The sequence below is a fragment of the Giraffa tippelskirchi genome, chromosome 13, assembly GCF_054371585.1.
Source record: "Giraffa tippelskirchi isolate mGirTip1 chromosome 13, T2T-mGirTip1v1.2.pri, whole genome shotgun sequence".
Lineage (NCBI taxonomy): Eukaryota > Metazoa > Chordata > Mammalia > Artiodactyla > Giraffidae > Giraffa > Giraffa tippelskirchi.
The window spans coordinates 82,203,859-82,223,587 of NC_137287.1; the positions used below are offsets into that span (position 1 = coordinate 82,203,859).

The window sequence follows — 19,729 nt, forward strand, 5'->3', positions numbered from 1 at the left end:
ATGGCCATCTCAAAATTCTCTAATAATAAATGCTGGAGAGGGTGTGGAGAGTAGGGAATCCTCCTACACTGTTGTGGGGAATATAAGTTGATGCAGCCACTATGGAGACTATTGTGAAGGTTCCTCAGAAAACGAAAAATAGAGTTACCACACGACCCTTACTCTGGGGCATGCATCTGGAGAAAACTGTAATTCAAACAGATACATTCACCCCAATGCTCACAGCAGCACTGAATATTCACAATAGCCAAGACCTGGAAGCAACCTAAATGTCCATCCACAGAGGAATGGATAAAGAAGATCTGGTACATATATATATATATATATATACATATATATATATATATATATAATGGAGTATTACTCAGCCATAAAAAAGAATGAAATCATGTCATCTGCAGCAACATGAATGGACCTGGAGATTATCATACTAAGTGAAGTAAGTCAGAGAGAGAAAGACAAATACCATATAATATCCTTTATATGTGGAATCTAAAATATGGCACAAATGAACTTACCTACGAAACAGACAGACTCACAGACATAGAGAACAGACTTGTGGTTGCCAAGGGAGAAGGAAGTGGAGGAGGGATGGAGGAGGAGTTTGGGGTCAGCAGATGCAAACTATTATATACAGAATGAATAAACAACAAGGTCCTACTGTATAGCACAGAAACTATACTCAATATCCTATGACAAACCATAATGGAAAAGAGAATGGAAAACAATATATATATGTAAAGTCGAATCACCATGCCGTACAGCAGAAATTAGCTATACTTGTAAATCAACTATACTTCGACAAAATATTTTTTTTTTAATGGTTTGGACAGTATAAAGAGAAATGATAAATTCATGTCAATAATATAAGTTATTCATTTGTCTTTGGTTAGAATGGTATTAAATAGCAAATAAAAAGCACAATAAGTCCAGAGACCATGGATGAAAGTAAAAAGCTTTACACTGTAGTAACTTTCAGTTCAGTTCCGTTGCTCATAATCATGTCCGACTCTTTGCGACCCCATGGACTGCAGCACACCGGGCTTCCCTGTCCATCACCAACTCCCGGAGCTTACTCAAACTCCTGTCCATGGAGTCGGTAATGCCATTCAACCACCTCACCTTCTGTCATCCCCTTCTCCTCCAGCCTTCAGTCTTTCCCAGCATCAGGGTCTTTTCCAAGGAGTCAGTTCTTCACATCAGGTGGCCAAAGTATTGGAGCTTCAGCTTCAGCATCAGTACTTCCAATGAATATTCAGCACTGATTTCCTTTAGGATGGACTGGTTGGATCTCCTTGCAGTCCAAGGGATTCTCAAGAGTCTTCTCCAACACCACAGTTCAAAAGCATCAGTTCTTTGGCGCTCAGCTTTATGGCCCAACTTTCACATTCATACTTGGACCTTTGTAGTAACTTTACAAGCACTTTTTCCTGCTTTTTGAGCAAGGAGTCTGGTATTTTGTCTGCAGGTGATCTGGCCAGCCCTTAGATGTCCAAGGTAACAGACCCCATTGAGGCACAGGCCAGGGCGCGGGTCCCTCCCTCTGCAGCTCACACTCATGGATCCAGTCGTGGCTGCAGACCAGAACCTCCTCTGACCCCACCCTGGAGAAGCTGTTTCATTGGTCTGGGTGCAGCCAGGCAGTGGGAATGTTGACTTCTCAAGTTACTCTTCTGCATGTCAGAGGCTGAGAACCAGCAGCCTGGATTAAGGCTAGCAGGTACCGAGCAAACCTGCCCACCAAAAATCAATAATGAGAAAGAAAGGCTCTGTTCCCTTTAGAAATGGTGACTCTGAACAGGGCACAGAGCTTCAGGTTTATATAATGTTCCCCCTAGCCCCCGCAGCCTTCCCTTCATGGCATCCTAGAAGCAGGGGAAGAACATGAACTGCCTCCCAAGCTCTCACGCCTCCTGCCCATCTGCCTCTCGGAGGTCACTAAGTGGCTGCGTTAATCACAGCCTTCAGAAGCACTAAGCACCTACCAGAAGCCCACAGCACACAAGGGCTAGCACAGATTTCCTTTTTCTGTTTGAATTAAATTTCTTCTGAAGGCTGACAGAGTTGGCAGCAAATCCAGGTCAGACGTTGCTTTAGGAAACAGGATTTAGAAAGAACCTTCGGTAGCACATGTACCCACACCTGGGATAAACCCACTCCACATACATTCCACACTCGGGCACCAGAGCCGTGGACATGGGGAGCTATGCCGCTCCACTGCTGCCACCCAGTGGCCAGCGGGTGAAACAGCACCTCACCCAGGAGCAGCCCGGAGGGACTGGGCAGTGCCATGGATACTGAGTCAGGAGGTGGCCAGGCCATAGCACAGAGGAGATGCAGGGCAATAGGTGTGTTCTTGGGAACAGATGTAGGAAAACAAAACCCTAGGTTCCACAATGAAGAGTTGTCTCCACCTCAGACTGAGAAAAGCTCCAGGAACTAAATCAAAGCCAGAAGGTGTCCCTAGCTCCCAGGAGGCTGACCAGCCCCTGATTCTGGGCTTACCTGCTTCGGGTCGGAGGCAGCAGCACCAGGGGCTGGAGATTCCAGTTCTATGGTCACAGGCCCATCGTTCTGAATGTGAACTTGCATGTAGGCACCAAACTTGCCATCTGTAAGAGCAATGGCAGCCGTCATGAGAGGTGGAGACCTCAGGTTGAAGCTCTCTGCAATCAGAAACCTGGGAGTAGGACCAGCCAGCCCCGTAATAAGGGAAACACAGGACCACACACAGCAGAGGGGCCCTGCGTGCCCTGCATCCCCGGCAAGGGGGTGGGCCAGGGAAATCATGGGTTAACAGGACTGTGAAGCCATGAAGACATGAAGTCTATGAACACTTTGGAGGGCAAAGAATTTGGTAGAGTTCAAGTTGAACCAACACCACAACTCTGGAATTCCACTTTGGGGCAGACAGCCCAGTGTTTACGACCTGGGGTCTCGTGGAGGGACAGGTGGGCACAGTGTGCTGATGATGCAGCACTGTTTGACCTTGAGGAATCTTGACCCTGGAGGCCAGAGAAGGATGAGAGGTCCCCAGCCTCTCCTTAGAGGATGGAGAGGGAGTGAGAGGGGGTCCCTGGAGGAGGCTCCACAGAGCACAGGACTTGAAGGGCCACAGGACTCAGGGCCCCAGCCAGCTCTGAGGCCTCTGCGTCCCTCCTGCGACACAGGGAGACCAGCGAGAGGACTGAGGTTGAGACGCAAGTTCGAGGAGCAGGGGAGTACTCTTGTGTGCAGAGTCAGGGTCTGCTCTCAGCATCACAACCTGAGGGACCATGACGGCCTGCCCATCCCTGGGGGTCACAGTGCACCACAGCTCAGACAGGCTCTCAAGACATGGAGGGGGGACACCTGCTTGGTTCTTCACTCCAGTAGTACCCACAGTCCCCTGGGGAGGAGCCTTCGCTTCACAGGGAGCACCCTTCACAGGATGGACAACCTCTGGGGGACAGGCCAAGGAGAAGGGCGGCCCAGGAGCCCCTCAGGGCTCCCCCCTCCAGAGTGGCTCAGCCCTGGGGCCCCCGGACACCAGACCTGCTGCAGCAGCAAGGGGCCCCTCCAATGATCCATGACCTCACGAAGGGTCCTGACAGAACAGGCTCAGGCAGTGGCATGGGCAACTAAGAGAAGCCAAGCTGCTCGCCATTTTTAGAGGTGACATGGATCTAGCTCCCACTGGGCAGCCAGTCGTGCTGGGATGACGGTGGTTTCCTGTGGCCTCCGCTTAGATTAAAGTGGCCGTTCAGATCCACAGAGCTTTTGTGCTACCCTTGTCAGGAAAACTAAAAAGACATCAGCTGGGGAGGAAATCATGTGTTTAATTGCAGGCTAAAAATTATGGCTACAATTAGTAGCAACTTTCAGCCGCTGCTCTCCTCAGGGAAGCTGAAGGCAGGCTCAGGAGGAAAGGAATTATTTCCGACCTTGAATTTCTGTTGCCAGGATATACAGCATATGCTTCACCCCATTTATCATTCTAAGTAGCAAGAAATTTATTTTCTTTGTCTGTTTTTCTTCAATTAAGAACAGAACTATTGTGTGCCTTTCCACTTGTACGGACAATAAATCCAAAGACATGTTTCAAGAGGTCTTAAAATGGTAATATTTTTTTTTCCCCCAGTCCAGCTCACAGAGTAAAGCCCCCAAGGAAAGTTACAATGGATAGGAAAAATAAAACATTAAAAAAATAATGATAATGTCAAAAAGCAGGAACTTATCTACAAAACTACATCTGGGCTCCAGTGGTGATATGATCAGGTTGCTCTGAAATATGAGTCCCACATGTTTCCAGCAGTAACACTCCCCACCGGGGCCAACCCCACAGGGTCCAAGGGCCCTACCGGCCCCAAACCACAGCACCCATGTACCGACAAAGGCTAATGTCCACGCCCCTGATGTCAATGCCTGACAGCCTGCCCACCTCCACCAGGAAGCCACGCCCTGCCTCTCTGTGGCCTGGTCTCTTTCAGGATGACCAGCCACCACAGGAGTGTTCATGTGAGTCCAGGCAGGACACTGGCCCAGAGCCCGGCAAATCAGCATGCAGGAAAACTGGTCACTTTTTTTTTTTATATCTATGTGTGTATGTATGTATTAATTTGGCTGCACCAGGTCTTAGATCTTTGATCTTCCTCACATCATGCAAGATCTTTGGTAGCGGCATGTGAACTCTCAGCGGTGGTGCATGAGATCTAGTTTCCTGACACAGGATCGAATTCAGGGCGCCTGCATTGGGAGCACACAGTCTTAGCCACTAGACCACCAGCGAAGTCCCTAAAGGCAATTTTTTAAAAACAAGACACAGGTATAAGTGGAAAGAAACTCCTTTCACCCTTGTCACCATCCAAAGACAGGAAATGACTCAGCATGAAAGGAAAAGTTTGAATCTTTCAGCAGGGGAAGCAGGAAGAGTTTAAAAAGCTTCATGGACTCAAGGTCTACAGATTCAGATCTCAACAAAGATGTGATTCCCCCATCGAGAATTTCTAGATTTACATGAACAGTAATGCCTCTGGCATCGTAGCGCTGGCCAAAGTATGTAACAGGCTTCCACTGAAAGTTCACTCATGTGGTGAAAATGTTTTAAGTATTAATAGTAAAAAGAGAAGAAAATTAAGCAAACCCATAAAAAATTAAACCCTAACCACGAAAGAAAGACTCAACGTGGTCTTCCTCCTCCAGGCACTTTCTCTGCAATATGAACCTGTCAGGGCTGAGACATGCCCAGAGGGAACAGGGGTCGGGGGCGGGGCAGTCAGAAGTCTCCTACACTCCTTAAACAATGTTCCACATTCCTCTAGCTCTCTGCCGCCCACCACGGATCAGACCTGCAGGGAATACACAGGTAGCTCTTTTTAATCCCGTGGAGGCTTCTGATTTGCTGAACAAAGCTGACAGGTAAGCGCTTTCCTGGACTGAGCACAAAACAGCTTGAGAGTGGGAACAAGATGCTGGAGAGTGGAGATCCCTCTTTTCAACTGTTCCATTCTGGTATCACATTTATTTTTGTTTCCTAACTATAAAAGCAACACATGCTCAGAACTCAACTCTGAGAGTGGTTAAGGACACCCGCTAACCGGTACTTTCAGCGTTCGTCTGAAGGATGGAGGTTCCTGGCTGGGGGGGGGGGGGGGGGGGCGGGTTGCAGGGGGCCACATGAGAACTCAGCATCCTGAAGCCCACTCAGGTTGGGAGGGCCCATGAAGCGCCCTCAGCCTTGGGCTCATTCTGCAAGAGAGGGGAGGACTGAGGATTTGTACGCTGGGTTTCTCCCTCTAAAGCAGGTATTTGAAGAGAAGGCAGAGGATGAGAAAAACCTCTAAGAACAGCAGAGGTGTGAACTGCCGAGGATGAAAGATAGCCACAAACTCTGACATTCCTTCCACTGCAGGCGGGTCTCCACTCTTCCCCCAGAATCTGGGCAGCTGAGAAACTGCCCTGAGCAACAACACGTGGGGCATGACATGGGCCACTTTCCAGGCCTGTCTGTGGGGCTGGCGCTTCCACTTCCTGCTCCCTGGAGCGTCCCCTTCTGGTCGGGGAAGCCAGGCACCATTGTAGAAATCCAGCTACTCCAAGACGGCTGGGCTAGGAGAAGCCAAGCAACATGGAGAGCCCAGGGGGATCAGATGAAACGGGGTACAGAAACAAGATGCACAGAGGCCGTCCCGGAAGCAGATCCCCAGCCCCAGCCAACACTGCGGCCGCCACCTGGCAGCGTCGACCCCGCCACGGGTTTCCACCATGAAGGCAGGGCAGCCCCTGTGTTAGTTGCCCAGTAGTGTCTGACTCTTTGTGACCCCATGGACTGCAGCCTGCCCGGCTCCTCTGTCCAAGGGATTCTCCAGGGAAGAGTACTGGAGTGGGTTGTCATGCCCTCCTCCAGGGGATCATCCCAACCCAGGGATCGAACCCGGGTCTCCTGCATTGCAAGAGGATTCTTTATCGTCTGAGCCAAGAAATCCCTCAGGCTGATCTGGGTCTGGGACAAGTGCCTGGCCAAGCCCTTCCAAGATTCCTGGCCTGGAAAATCGTGATGAAGACAGTCTTTTTTTGTGTTTGTTATTACTTGAAAATCCTGGATTTAGTAGAAAATACCACATTGTAAACAAGCCCATTGATCCATTAGCTTAAAACAGAATGACAGCACAATCACACCTAAAAGCTAAAGATGAAACACTGGTACCAAACACAGCGCTTAAAGAGAGGCCTGAGCGAGGCTCTGAAAGATCTTTCCCAGAAACAGAGGCAGCAGCAGCTTCCAACTGGCACAAAAACAGGGAGGAGCAGGACACATCCAAACCATTAAGGCATAGTAGTAAGAGGAAATCAGCAGTACACTCATCTTGTGAACAAAGAGTGAAGGAGCAAGGGGCAAAAGCACTGTGTTTCCTGATGTTCTGGGAACCTGAGACCATGCCACATGAAGCCAGGAGGGTTAGAAGGGCAGGGTATTTTACGTGGGGAAAGGATATTAGGCAACTTAGAAGAAGCTGGTATGTTTTGGGCACTTAGCTCTTAGGGATGTAGACATGTAACCTGGGAGGTGATGGATGTCAACTTGTTGTGGTCATTTCACAGTACATACACATGTCAAGTCACTAAACCTAACAAAGTGTTACAGGTCAATTACATCTCAAAAGAACTAGAAATTTCTTTTTAATTTCTTGGGGTCAGGGTTAAATTTTTTAATTTTCGAATTAAACTATATTGTCTTAAATTCACTGAAGAGACCCTGAAAATCTTTCAAGAAAGAAAACGTATTCAGCAGTTCATGTTCCTTCAGCTCACAGAGGACTTTCCCCGTTGGAGGTGAAAGCCAGAATCTCAAAATTAACCCAACAACAGTGAGCGTGTAAAACATGCTCCCTGCACTTTGTTCCACTACAGAAGAGCAAGCGAGGCCCGGGAGATCACCACAGGGCCTCTGAAAGCCCAAAGGAGCTGAAAATAAATTCTGATTAAAACCCCTGGCATCATCCATGTTGGCTTTTCATCAAAATGATCTGATGTATCATATCCCATGAGCTTAAATTCTGATCCATTTTAAAATTATAGTGTTTACAGTACACTGCTTCAGGCACTTCACATAATGATCTGGACAAAATACACATCTTTTCAAAAAGTTTTTAGGAACACAAAGCACTTAACGGTACATGGAACACTCATGTTGAAGGGCTTAGATGAAAGTGGCCTTGTTTTCACCCCAGCGTTCCATGACAACCATCACTCATGTCCCACAGAAAGGGCTCTCTCTCGTGCTTCTGTGATATTCCTAGTGCTCATCCTTCTAAGGACCTTGGTGCAGCCTCAAACACATCAGAGGTTACTCAGAAATGGGATGATTCTACATGGCAGGCAGAGGACACAATGCTGGCAGCAGTTAATCCCTGGCTCAGCAAAGAAACATCATTATTCAAAGCACTAAACTGCTAATTGGGGGAAGAACCTTGTTTGTAGCAAAGCCATGTTGGACAGAGGACCCCAGTGGACGTCCACGACCAGACTTGTCCATGGAATTCTAAACTGGGATGCTCCCAGATGAGGTACATGTATTCCTTCTCTACCAAGACCCAAGTAAAGGGCGGGACTTAAGGTGGGAGAGTCCTGATCACATGGAACCCATTTGTCCTTCTGGCAAATGGACACTTCACATAAGAGGAAAATTTAAAGGAAATACCAATGAGGAGCTGGGACAAAACTCCTCTGAACACGACCGATCTGAAGAGCTGACGGCCCTTGATATGGGGTTCTGCTACAGAACTTCAGAGTCAGGTCGTGACTTTTATCACTTATGGTTGAAAACAGGCCCAATAAAAAAGGGACCTGGGCTTGTTTAACCCAGAGAGAGAAAGTTAAATAGGAAAAACTACAGAATTAACCGTTAACAACAACTAAATGTCTACAGGAGGCTGACAGCAGCAGCAGACACAGTTCTGGTTGATCAGACACAGAAGCGGTCATCCTACAGTCTCACCCTGAGGTTCATCACTAAAGGAGGCTAAATATGCTTTCTCAGTAACTGAAGCAAAAGGCACACTAGGATGGTCTAGATGCAACTCGTCCCCTGAAACATGAAAACAGACTAGAGCTGAATGGCCCTCAGAAGAAAATTCATAATGTTAGATTCACAGTTCTCCTACAAACCAGGCCCACTCTTCTCAGGCATTTTCTAGGCTCCCTCTTGGTCGAAGCTTGGCTGGCATCTCCCACGACCGGCAGTTAAGTCTACACTGTTCACACGACAGCAGAGAGCCACACGCAGCCACCGGGTGCTGGAAACGGGGTGGGCCTGGATCGAGGTGCGCAGTGAGCAGGAAAGCTTCAGCACAAGGCAGGAAGGGGAGAACTCTCATCAGGAACTCTTTCCACTGACCGCGGGGTCCAATCAGAACCCTGGGGGTGTCCTGCGCTACGTGAAATAGCTGTACCATTAGTTTCGCTTGTTTCTTTTTCCTTTTTTTAATATGACTCCTAGAAATTTAAGAGGACATGTGACTCCCCTCTGTGGCCAGCAGTTGTATTTCTCTTGTCAGGCAGGGTAAACAACCAAAACAAAACACCCTGCATCCTGTGCACTGTTGGGCTGCGACACACTTCAAACGTGGACAGAAGCACGGAGAAGGGAGAACGGTACCACACGGCCTTCACAGGACACACACGGCAGCAGCAGGGGTAGCAGCTCCGATGTAGTTTTAACAAAATAATTCACTATTATATAGCACTAGGGAGCTCAGCTCAGTGCTCTGTGATGACCTAGATGGGTGGGATGGGGGTAGGCTGGGAGGGAGGTCAAAGAGGGAGGGGATATATGTATGTGTGCGTGCTAAGTCACTTCAGTCAGGTCCAACTGTGCAATCTCATGGACTGCAGCCCACCAGGCTCCTCTGTCCATGGGATTCTCTAGTCGAGAATACTGGAGTGGGTTGCCATTTCCTCCTCCAGAGGATCTTCCCCACCCAGGGATTGAACCCGCATCTCTTATGTCTCCTGCACTGGCAGGTAGGTTCTTTACCCGCTGAACCACCTGGGAAGCCCACATATATACACATATAGCTGATTCACTGTTGTTGTACAGCAGAAACTAACACAACATTGTAAAGCAATTATACTCCAATTTAAAAAAAAAAAAAGTAATAAGCATAAACAGCGAACTTTCTGGAAAGGAAATGTTTCATCTGCAGACTGTTGGTCCCCTGCTGGAAAATGTCCCTGGGACATGCCCCCCACCCCCACCCCCTGGGGGACCCCACCTACCTTTGATGAGCTCCGGCCTGTAGGCCTTACGCAGCTGCTCCAGGAAGCCTTTGTAGAAGGACTCAGCCTGCTCTGCAGGCATGGCCAGGTGGAAGTCGGGCTTGTTCCCCTTGAGGACACACTGCAAGGTGAATTGGCTGACGCACAGCACCTCATACTGCTTGTCCATCACGCTCTTCGACCAGTGTTTCCCACCTTCATCCTCAAACACACGCAGGTTTAAGATCTTCCGGACCCTGGGGGAAAACCTGGATGAGAGCTACCTAGAGAACCGCAAGACCCCCGACACACCCACGCCCCTAAAACGTCACCAGTGCTCTGCAGACGGGGGACACTGTGCTGGCTCCATCGCCTACAAGAGGGATGACCTTGGGCAAGTTCCCTTCCTCCCTGAGCCTCATCAGTAAAAAGTGAAAGTGCTGGTCACCAAGTCATGTCAGACTTTTCAGGACCCCACTGACTGTAGCCCGCCAGGATCCTCTGTCCATAGGATTTCCCACGCAAGAGTACTGGAGTGGGTTGCCATTTCCTTCTCCAGGGGTTCTTCCCCACCCAAGAATCGAACCTGGGCCTCCCGCATTGTAGGCAAACTCTTTACCGTCTGAGCCCTTCAGAAATGGGATAATAACAGTCCTTTATTTTCTTTCATCAGCCCCTCTAATTCACAGCAGCTTCCAGTGGGAACCAGAGCTGAGATGACGAGCCCTTCTTCACTATCTGCTCCTTCAAGCTGGGGTTGTGTCAAAACATGAGCTCAGTTCTATTTTCTACAGAATTCAACCTTTACACGGGAGTAAATGATGACCCTTTTTAACAATTCAGCAAATACCCTGGAGAAAACTCATGGTCAGTGCAGAAATGCAGGAAGATCTGGGGAGAGACATCTTGACAACAATGTCACAGGCTCCTTACAGCCAGAGGGGTTTTCCCGGTATGTGTGGATGACAAAGGACACCCACCTCATCAAGGAAGAGGACTGGCTAACATTTGTAAGGTCAGACTTGAGACAAATGACAAACAACTACTTCCATGAAAGCTACAATTCCACTCTCTGAACCCACTTGTGTGGATGATGCTGAAGACGTGTTCAGAGCCTCTACAAATACTCGCTCGCCACCACTTTTGAAGGCACCCTCTGCAGGGGACATGTCCACGGCCCCTTCTCCATGGCCGAGGTCCACCTTCTGTTGAGTCCTCTCTCTGAACCACCAAGTTACATACTAGCTCTCCATTCTGTCAGAGCCACAGAGCGATTCAGACCCGAGCCCCAGCTTTTAACCACTACACCACCCCCAGCCTCCTGTGTATCTAAGGGACAGCTATGGAAACACCGACATTCGTGAAGTGGTACTGAACAGTCCTTGCCAGTCAGCAACACCTTAGTGGGAATTCGGTTCCAAGTCTGGTTTTCAACCTAACACAAAAAGGACAAGTGGGCACTGCGCACCTGTGCTCTGGGCACCAAAGGGCAGAGAGAAAATAGATCCAAGCTTCGGAAGAAAGTGTGCCAGGTAGTGCTGGGGAGAGGAAACGTGAGGACAGGCCAGTCAGGCCACAACAGTGACAAAGTTCCCACCTTAGAAAAGAGAGCACCGACTTCCAGGTCGGGCAGCCCAGGTCCTACTCTGGAGTCAGGCTTTTTGCTACATACACGTGCACAACCGTCAGCAGGTAACGTAACCTCACTGACCTGCAGATCCTCATGTGTCCAGTGAACAACTGAGCATTTCCGACATGTGTAACAGGGCCCAGACAGTGCAGCTCAAACTGGAAACATAAACTATTCATATGAAAAGAGGCTCAGTGTTTGCATTAGGAGAAGGGCTCGAGGCTGCAAGAGCACACAGGGACAGAGGCTGAGCTGTGCTTCAGCCCGCCACTGACCTAGTAGGTGACAGCTCTTCCCCGCCCTCCTCGTCCATGACACAGAGGTAGCCATACTGCATCGAAAGGGACACAGATGAAAATGACAGAGGCTTAACTTTACAGGAGCAAATCACTACGGAAGTTCCGTGTGTGTCTGTGTGTATATATATATATGTATCTTTTTTTAAAGTTCTGTTATTTATTTATTTGGCTGCACTGGGTCTTAGTAGCAGCACATAGGATCTTCAATCTTCTTTTTGGCATGCAAGATCTTCAGTTGCAGCATGTGAGATCTAGTTTCCTGACCAGGGATTGAACCTGGTGCCCCCGGCATGAAGAATGTGGAGTCTCAGCCACTGGACCACCAGGGAAGTGCCTATATATACATACATGTATATGTCTGTTAGTATATATTATACACAGAGATAGCCAGCTAGCTGGACGACCAACACGTGTCCCACCAGAATAGCAGTGATGTGCAATGTAAGATAAGATGCCTCTTACATGTGCTCCAGTTCCTTCTGCGTATCTTCCAAGGAAATACCCAGCAACACGCAGATGCCCCGTCCAATGGCGCTTATCTGCTCTCCTCCAACTGGGAAGGCAACAAAAGGGAAAAGAGGCTCAGAACCAGGCAGGTGCCGTGAAGCACGTTTGAGTATCCACAGGAAAACTTAAACACTGCACTTGTAACTTCTTTGGCAAAGGCCATAGGTACTGAAACATGAAAGAGCTTATATCAACTCAGTATGATGATCACAGCTGCCCATTCTGATTTTACATCTGGAATGAATGTGAAATGAACAACCGTGACACAGAATTTTCAGGCCTCATGTTCATCTGTGTTACCATGAGTGAGACACCTGAAATTTTCTATGAGTCTGCCTACCTGTAACAACAGAGCTTTCCTCTCCAGAGAATCCAGCTTAGCTCTGTTAGTTCTCAGAAACGAAATACTTGCTTTTCTTGGAAATCAGCAAACTGGGTAACACAATACAGAATGCAAAAACCTTTATGTCATAGAAAATAAATGATTTCTCTACTAACTGCAGAAAAGAAAAATATACATAAAAAATACAGTTTAAAAGTTAAGCTTCAAGTCTGAAAACTTCTATTATTTCCCAGTTTATTACTAATGTTGCATTATAAGCCAATGACCTCCAAATCTTTTTGAATGATGCACCCCACCCATAAAAAAGAAAATTCTCTGAACACAGATTTCTATTTCAAATATTTGCATGTATTTAGTCAACTGTACACTCTGGGCTTCCCTGGTGGCTCAGTGGTAAAGAATCCACCTGCCAATGCAGGAGACGCAGGTTCCATCCCTGGGCTAGGAAGATCCCCATGAGAAGGAAATGGCAACCCACTCCTGGGAAATCCCATGGCCAGAGAAGCTGTCTACCCAGGGGTCGCAAAAGACTCAGATACAACTTAGGGACTAAATAACAAGTACATTGTACTACCATTTTATCAATGCTGGCACACTAGGCAAGAAACATTATTATGGGGGTCAAACTAAAGCCATATTTCAAATGTTTATCTTCATAATTTTCAATTTTAGGGCCAACTTGTTACTGAAGCTCATTAGATTATTGATGTTTGGTTAGTTTATTCTGTACTGACCTAATGTTCCAATCCAGAGAAGGGTCAACTGTGCCATTTTTTTGCTGTCTGCTTCTGCTGGATAATAATATACATAAATATTCCTGACAAGGCATCACAGACTGTGCCATGTCCCACATCCTGCACACTCAAGAAAGAATGAGAAACTCCCCATTCCTACAGGCATCTGACAAGGGACCATCTGACAGTCAGAAACCAGGAAAGTATATGTCTCAACTTCTGCCTGAAATAACTCTTTCAACAGCTTAACTTCTCTTATTTTTATGCTTAAAAAAAAAACATTTTAGTATTTTCTTCTGTGTTTTTTTTTTTTATAATGGACTATGAGTGACGAACCACTGACTCAAAATATGAAACCAAAATCATCTATCCTGACATAAGCAGTAAACACTCAGGGTTGTTTGCCTGTTTTATATGGCTTCAGAAAACTTCGGCTCTATTTGTTCTTTAATTAAATCAGTATTATTTTCTTACAATATCAATATTTTAAAAATTTTCCCCAGAGTATATTTTAAAAACTGAAAAAATGATTATTGAACTATGTCCACCATTCAAGTAATGCCATATGCATTATAGAAATTTTTTTAAAAAAACAGGAAAGAAGAAAAGAACACAGAATACCCAAAGACAAGCACTTTAGTATGTTACTGGTTTCCTTTGGAGATTTCCTCCAAAACACAGATTTTACTCCATATTTGTTCTCAACTACCAAATAATACTGTATATAAATTTTTGTGTCTCATCTTTTAACAGCACATGGGCATGTTTCCACGTTATGAGCTTTTCCTAAACATCTTTTAGTTGCAGCCCATCCAGTGAAACAGCTGCATTCTATCCATGGATGGACTAACCATCCTATTTGGCCAGATAAATGGCTTGCTTTCAAATTCTCACTTCAATAAATAACACCGTGGTGAAAATCTTTGGACACTAAAGTCCTTTTTTTTTTTAACAGACTTTCCTGTATAGCATAGTTTTAGGTTCATAGCAAAACTGAACAGAAGGTACAGAGGCTTCCCATATACTCTGCCCCCAGACAGTCCCCCCACCACCAACGTCCCCCATCAGATGGTCCAAACAATGAACCTCCATGGACACGTCATCATTCAAAGTCCACAGTTTACATCAAGGGTCACTCTTGGTGCTGTTCATTCTATGGGTTTGAACAAATGTATAATGACATGTATCCACTATGACACTATCATACAGAGCAGTGTCAATGCCCTAAGAAACCTCTGGGCTCTGCTGGTTCATCCCTCTAAAGCTTTTTCTATAATTAGGATTAACTTCTTAGAATAGATCCTCAGAAATAGAATCACTATTGGAAGTGTTTCAAATCACTATGTGAAGAGTTTCAACATTTTCATAATGTGGTATTGTCCTAATAAGAAACAAATTATGCACCAAAGCCTTGAAATGACACTTTACTTTTGGAGAAGTTATGCTCCGCCCTAGAGATGTTTTATTATAGACAAACGGATTTCTAAGGGAAAAAACACAGGACTAGGAAAGACCTGAGATATTTAGTCAATATAAATTTATTTTGTATAAATATAAATTTATTTAGTTTATAAGTACACTAAAATAAATTTAGTTCATTTGATGCCATGTATGTTGGCACCATCCAAGACCTCTTCTTTGAGAAGAATTCACCATCTGATTAACCCCTTCAAACCCAACCAATGTCTTTCCAACATTCTATGAATCTATTCAGATTTCAGCTCATAAAGCTGCGTGATGAATCTAAAAAAGAGGTATGTATGTATATGTGTAACTGACTCACTTTGCTATGCACCTGAAACATAGCACTGTAAATCAACTATACTCCAATAAAAATTAAAGGAAAAGCTGAGTGACAGACATGGGGGTTACTATACTGTTCCATCCATGTAACCATATGAATATGTCTGAAATGTTCCATCATTTTAAAGCTTTTAAAATTAGATGATCACAATAACCATGCTAAGGCATCAATGTGCCTGACCATGTTCATAAAGAAGGCAACTACACAATGTGACTCCTAATATTCTACTCTGTCACTCATAAAATCGGAAGTGACATTTCAAAACCTTTGAAATAAAATGCCACTCACGAAAGGCCACATGGCAGTGGAGCCAGTCACATTCTAAAGGAATCAGAAAATCTCTCTGTTGTAATTCAAGTAGAAGGCCTGGCTAACCAAAGGCTCCTCCAGCACCGTGAGAGAATTCCATCTTATTAACTCCTACCCACAGTTAGCACTCTTGTGTGTTTTTTCTTTTTCTTTTTTTTTTTAACATGCAGGATGGTTTCTATGTTGTTTTTAACTAAAAGCATATAATTTAAATAGTAAACTAAAATCATTCAAACTATGCAGCTAATCTCACAGAATCATGTTTTTAATCAGACTGGCAGAATGGAGAGTTGTCCGTTAAGACCAAAACTTAACATTCTCCAAAGTTTGCTGGATGCTCATGACGACCACATCGAGCAGACGGCAAAATTCTTCTCAAAAAAAAAAAAAAAAAAAAGAAGGCAATAAACCCCAGAGTAATACTATCCCCTGTTACTCCAGGACCACATCGCAAACCGGTTTGCAGGACTGAAAAGTAGAATCTCAGATCTAAATATATGGTTTTATCGAGTTCGATGGTTTCTTCACGGGAGTTTGCTGTTTTGTTCTTAGAGCTGTACTTTCTTGGACACAAAAACACGCGTTTGGTATACAATGGCTTGAGGGAAGGGTTATCTACAAGTGCCCAAAGGGAAACAATACTAGAATTCTGCCAATAAGAATAGGAAAGACTAGAAGACAATGTGGTCATTCCAAAAAAAAAAAAAAATGTTAACATCTTTATGATCTTGTCTGAGTTTTTGAAACGACTCCCTTGTACCCACTAGTCATCTGGACCCCTGATGTCCACACTAGACCACAAGTGACCAGGACACAGACGGAGGGCTGCGTGGCTCGGTCCACGAGAGACTGGCGGAAAGAAGAAACACCTCCCGATGCTTCAGGGTCTGCCCGGGTCACGGGGGCGGACACGCTCAGACCCAGCCCCTGCGAACCCCTGTCAGGAGCGCGCACCTCGCGGGGCGTCCAGCTCCAGGAGGAACGGGACACGGAGAAAACCCGGGGCGGGGGGTAGGAGAGAAAGGCACAAACGCCGAGCAGAGAGGCTGGGGAGGAGCTGCGCGCTCCGGAGACGCCCCACCACCACCACGCGCAGTCCAGCAACACCCCGCGGAAGGGCGGGCAGGGGGACGCCCGGGGGCGCGGCCGCCCGCGCTCCGAACAAAAGCAAGCGCCGCTGAAGAGGACGGTCACCGAGTCCCTTAACGGAGACCCGGCGGCCCTTGGAGAGAGCCGCGGGCCGGGGAACGCGGGGCGGGAGGGGACTCGGGGCCGCGGGGCTGGGATAGCCCGGGGGCGGCGCCCGGGAGAACCCTTTGCAGGGGCGGCCGGGCGCGGGGTCAGGGCGGCTCCTCCCGGCCCCGCCCGACTGACCTGTGACGCTGGCCCGGGTGACGCGCTGCACCACGGCCTTCATGGCGGCGGCTGCGGCGAGCGGGGCGGCGCCGGGCGGCTTCCGGCCTCGGGGACTCCGCGGGCGGCGCGGCAGCCGGCGCCCTCTGCCGGGGACACCCGGAAGCGCGCCCCGGTACGGCCCCACCAGCCTAGCCCACCGCAGGTTGGTCCCGCCCTCCGTGTAGCCCCACCCCGCGGTGGGCCCCGCCCACTCCCCGTTCCTGCCCACCCAGAGCTGAGCCCCGCCCAGATTCAACCCCTTTCCCGGCACCTACGCCTAGGCAGACTCACAGGTGCTAAATTTCTGCTCACACCCCGCCAGTCATCCCTGCATCCCAGCTTTGTCCTGATTCCTAATCCTAACCGTGTTCCTCCTGCCGTTTTCCCACTCCTCTGACCCCAGATCCTCCCAAATTCCTTTTCCCTTGTCTTCCTGCCTCTGCAGCTCCTCAGAAACCAGACAGAAGAGGATCTGCTGCCTAAAATAGCCATCTAACTGTTTAGGTCAATCCTAAAGGAAATCAACCCTGAATATTCATTGGAAGGACGGATGCTGAAGCTCCACCTGATGCGAAGAGCCAACTCCCTGGAAAAGACCCTGATGCTGGGAAACATTGAAGGCAGGAGGAAAAGGGAGCAACAGAGGAGATGGTTGGATGGCATCACCGACTCAACGGACATGAGTTTGAATAAGCTCTGGGAGATGGTGAAGGATGGAAGCCTGGCGTGCTGCAGTCCGTGAGATCGCAGAGTCGGACACAACTGAACAATTGAACAACAACAAACTGTTTCAGTACACATTTGACCTACCTGTGTCATGTTTCCTGCAGAGATACATGATTCTGTAATTCTAATTCCTTCTCTAATCCTGATATTTGGCCTCTTTCACATGTATGGATGTGAGAGTTGGACGGTGAAGAAAGCTGAGCGCCGAAGAATTGATGCTTTTGAACTGTGATGTTGGAGAAGACTCTTGAGAGTCCCTTGGACTGCAAGGAGATCCAATCAATCCATCCTAAAAGAGATCAATCCTGGGTGTTCATTGGAAGGTCTGATGTTGAAGCTGAAACTCCAATACTTTGGCCACCACATGCGAAGGGTTGACTCATTGAAAAAGACCCTAATGCTGGGTAGGATTGGGGGCGGGAGGAGAAGGGGACGACAGAGGATGAGATGGTTGGATGGCATCACCGACTCGATGGACATGGGTTTGGGTAGACTCCAGGAGTTGGTGATGGACAGAGAGTCCTGTCGTGCTGCAATTCATGGAGTCGCGAAGAGTCGGACACGACTGAGCGACTGAACTGAACTGAACAGGATTATTAGGAGGTTTGAATAAAATACACTGTGTAAAAATGCTTGGAAAGCTGCAAAGGACTGTACAAATATTACTCTAACAATGATTGTCACAGATTTAAAAAAAAAAACTCCTCTGAATGTGTCTTCTTCTGTCTGATAGTGCTGGTGGGTACAGAGGAATGGGGTTCCTGACGTTCCTGAACCAAACGCAGGTCTTCCCTGCCTGCTTTTGTCCTGAGCACCTCAGAAATGGCAGCTGGTTTATGGTCTTTTTGTATCTTAGTTTTCATTAACTGTGGGCTTCCCAGGTGGCTCAGTGGTAAAGAATTCAGCTGCCAATGCAGGAGACTCGGGTTCCATCCCTGGGTCAGGGAAAATCCCCTGGAGAAGGAAATGGCACCAACTCCAGTATACTTGTCTGGGAAATTCTATGGACAGAGAAGCCAGTCAGGCTATACAGTTCATGGAGTCCCCAGAGTCAGACACGACTTGGCTACTGAGCACACATCCACATGAACTGCCCCACTGTGACTGTGCATGGGTGCCATTATTTGCAGTCCCTTATAGTTTCTTTGAATCCTGTTGCTGGAGTTGACACCTGTCCAGGTGCAAGCACTCAGGTCAAAGGTCCCAGGTTTCAGCCTGTGTCACCCCAACCCTTGTCTCCTGAAACAGGTCACAAACTCTCCTGTGAGAGGTGCCCCCTCTATACCGGGAGGGAAGGAGCAGCCTTATTCCCAAAGACAAAAGCTAAGAAGAATCTGAACCAAGCTTTGCAGTTTCCCCCAGTTTACTTGCCTACCTCATATTCCTTAACCTGTCATGTTCCTCCATGATTCTTCATGCCTCATCAAACCTAATGACAAAAAAAAAAAAAAAAAACCACAAAACACAGGCCTGCTTCTTTAGGTCATCTCCTTATCAAGACTCTCATGTCATGTTAAGTGAAGTGAAAGTTGCTCAGTCTGACTCTTTGCAACCCCATGGACTGTAGCATGCCAGCCTCCTCTGTCCATGAAATTCTCCAGGCAAGAGTACTGGAGTGGGTAGCTGAAAACTTTATATAAATTTGTATGCTTTTCTCCTGTTCATTTGTCTATCACTTTACTTTTTCAGACCTGAGGAGAATGAGGAAAACTTTTTCCTCCCCTACAAGAGAACGCTTCAAGTGGAGACCAAGGAACAGTCATTTGGCCAGAAAAGTCTACAAAATATTATGCTGGAATGTTAAATACTACACACTAAGTTGCCAAAAATAGTATCACCATTACTGAGACAAACATCATACACTTCTGATACTGCACTGAGGAAAGACATGGTATCACTTTTGTGGTCTTGTCTGCCAAAAACATATAATCTGAATCCAGTCATGAAGCAAGATCAAACCTAAATTAAGGAGCATTCTACAGAATGCAGATTGAAGGCAGGAGGAGAAGGGGACAACAGAGGATGAGATGGCTGGAGAGCATTACTGACTCAGTGGACATGAGTTTGAGCAAGCTCCGGGAGATGGTGGAGAACAGGAAAGCCTGGCATGCTATCTTCCATGGGGTCACAGAGTCCGACACGACTGAGTGACTGAACAGCAACTACAGAGTAACTAGAAGAATCCTTCAAAAATGTCAAGGAAAAGAAAGTCTGAGAAACTTTTCCAAGTTAAACGGAGCTTTTCTT

General features: G+C 47.1%; 1 protein-coding gene and 1 long non-coding RNA gene across 3 annotated transcripts in view; one reads left to right on the forward strand and one right to left on the reverse strand.

The window, feature by feature from the left end:
- The window catches only part of DTD1 (D-aminoacyl-tRNA deacylase 1), a 74,240-nt gene extending 57,450 nt beyond the window's left edge, over positions 1-16,790 (reverse strand). For both annotated transcript variants that reach the window (XM_081558606.1, XM_081558607.1), the window contains exons 1-4: positions 16,736-16,790; positions 12,127-12,217; positions 9,757-9,992; positions 2,506-2,612 (exon numbers count right to left, since the gene is read on the reverse strand). In XM_081558606.1, coding sequence (XP_081414732.1) covers positions 2,506-2,612; positions 9,757-9,992; positions 12,127-12,217; positions 16,736-16,778 — 477 coding nt within the window. In that variant the 5' untranslated portion in view covers positions 16,779-16,790. The remainder of the gene's footprint in view (positions 1-2,505; positions 2,613-9,756; positions 9,993-12,126; positions 12,218-16,735) is intronic.
- On the forward strand, positions 16,472-18,097 carry LOC145532799 (uncharacterized). Its single transcript, XR_014073559.1, has 2 exons — positions 16,472-16,919; positions 17,202-18,097. It is a non-coding gene; the product is annotated as an uncharacterized LOC145532799 (long non-coding RNA).
- Positions 18,098-19,729: the final 1,632 nt, after the last annotated feature.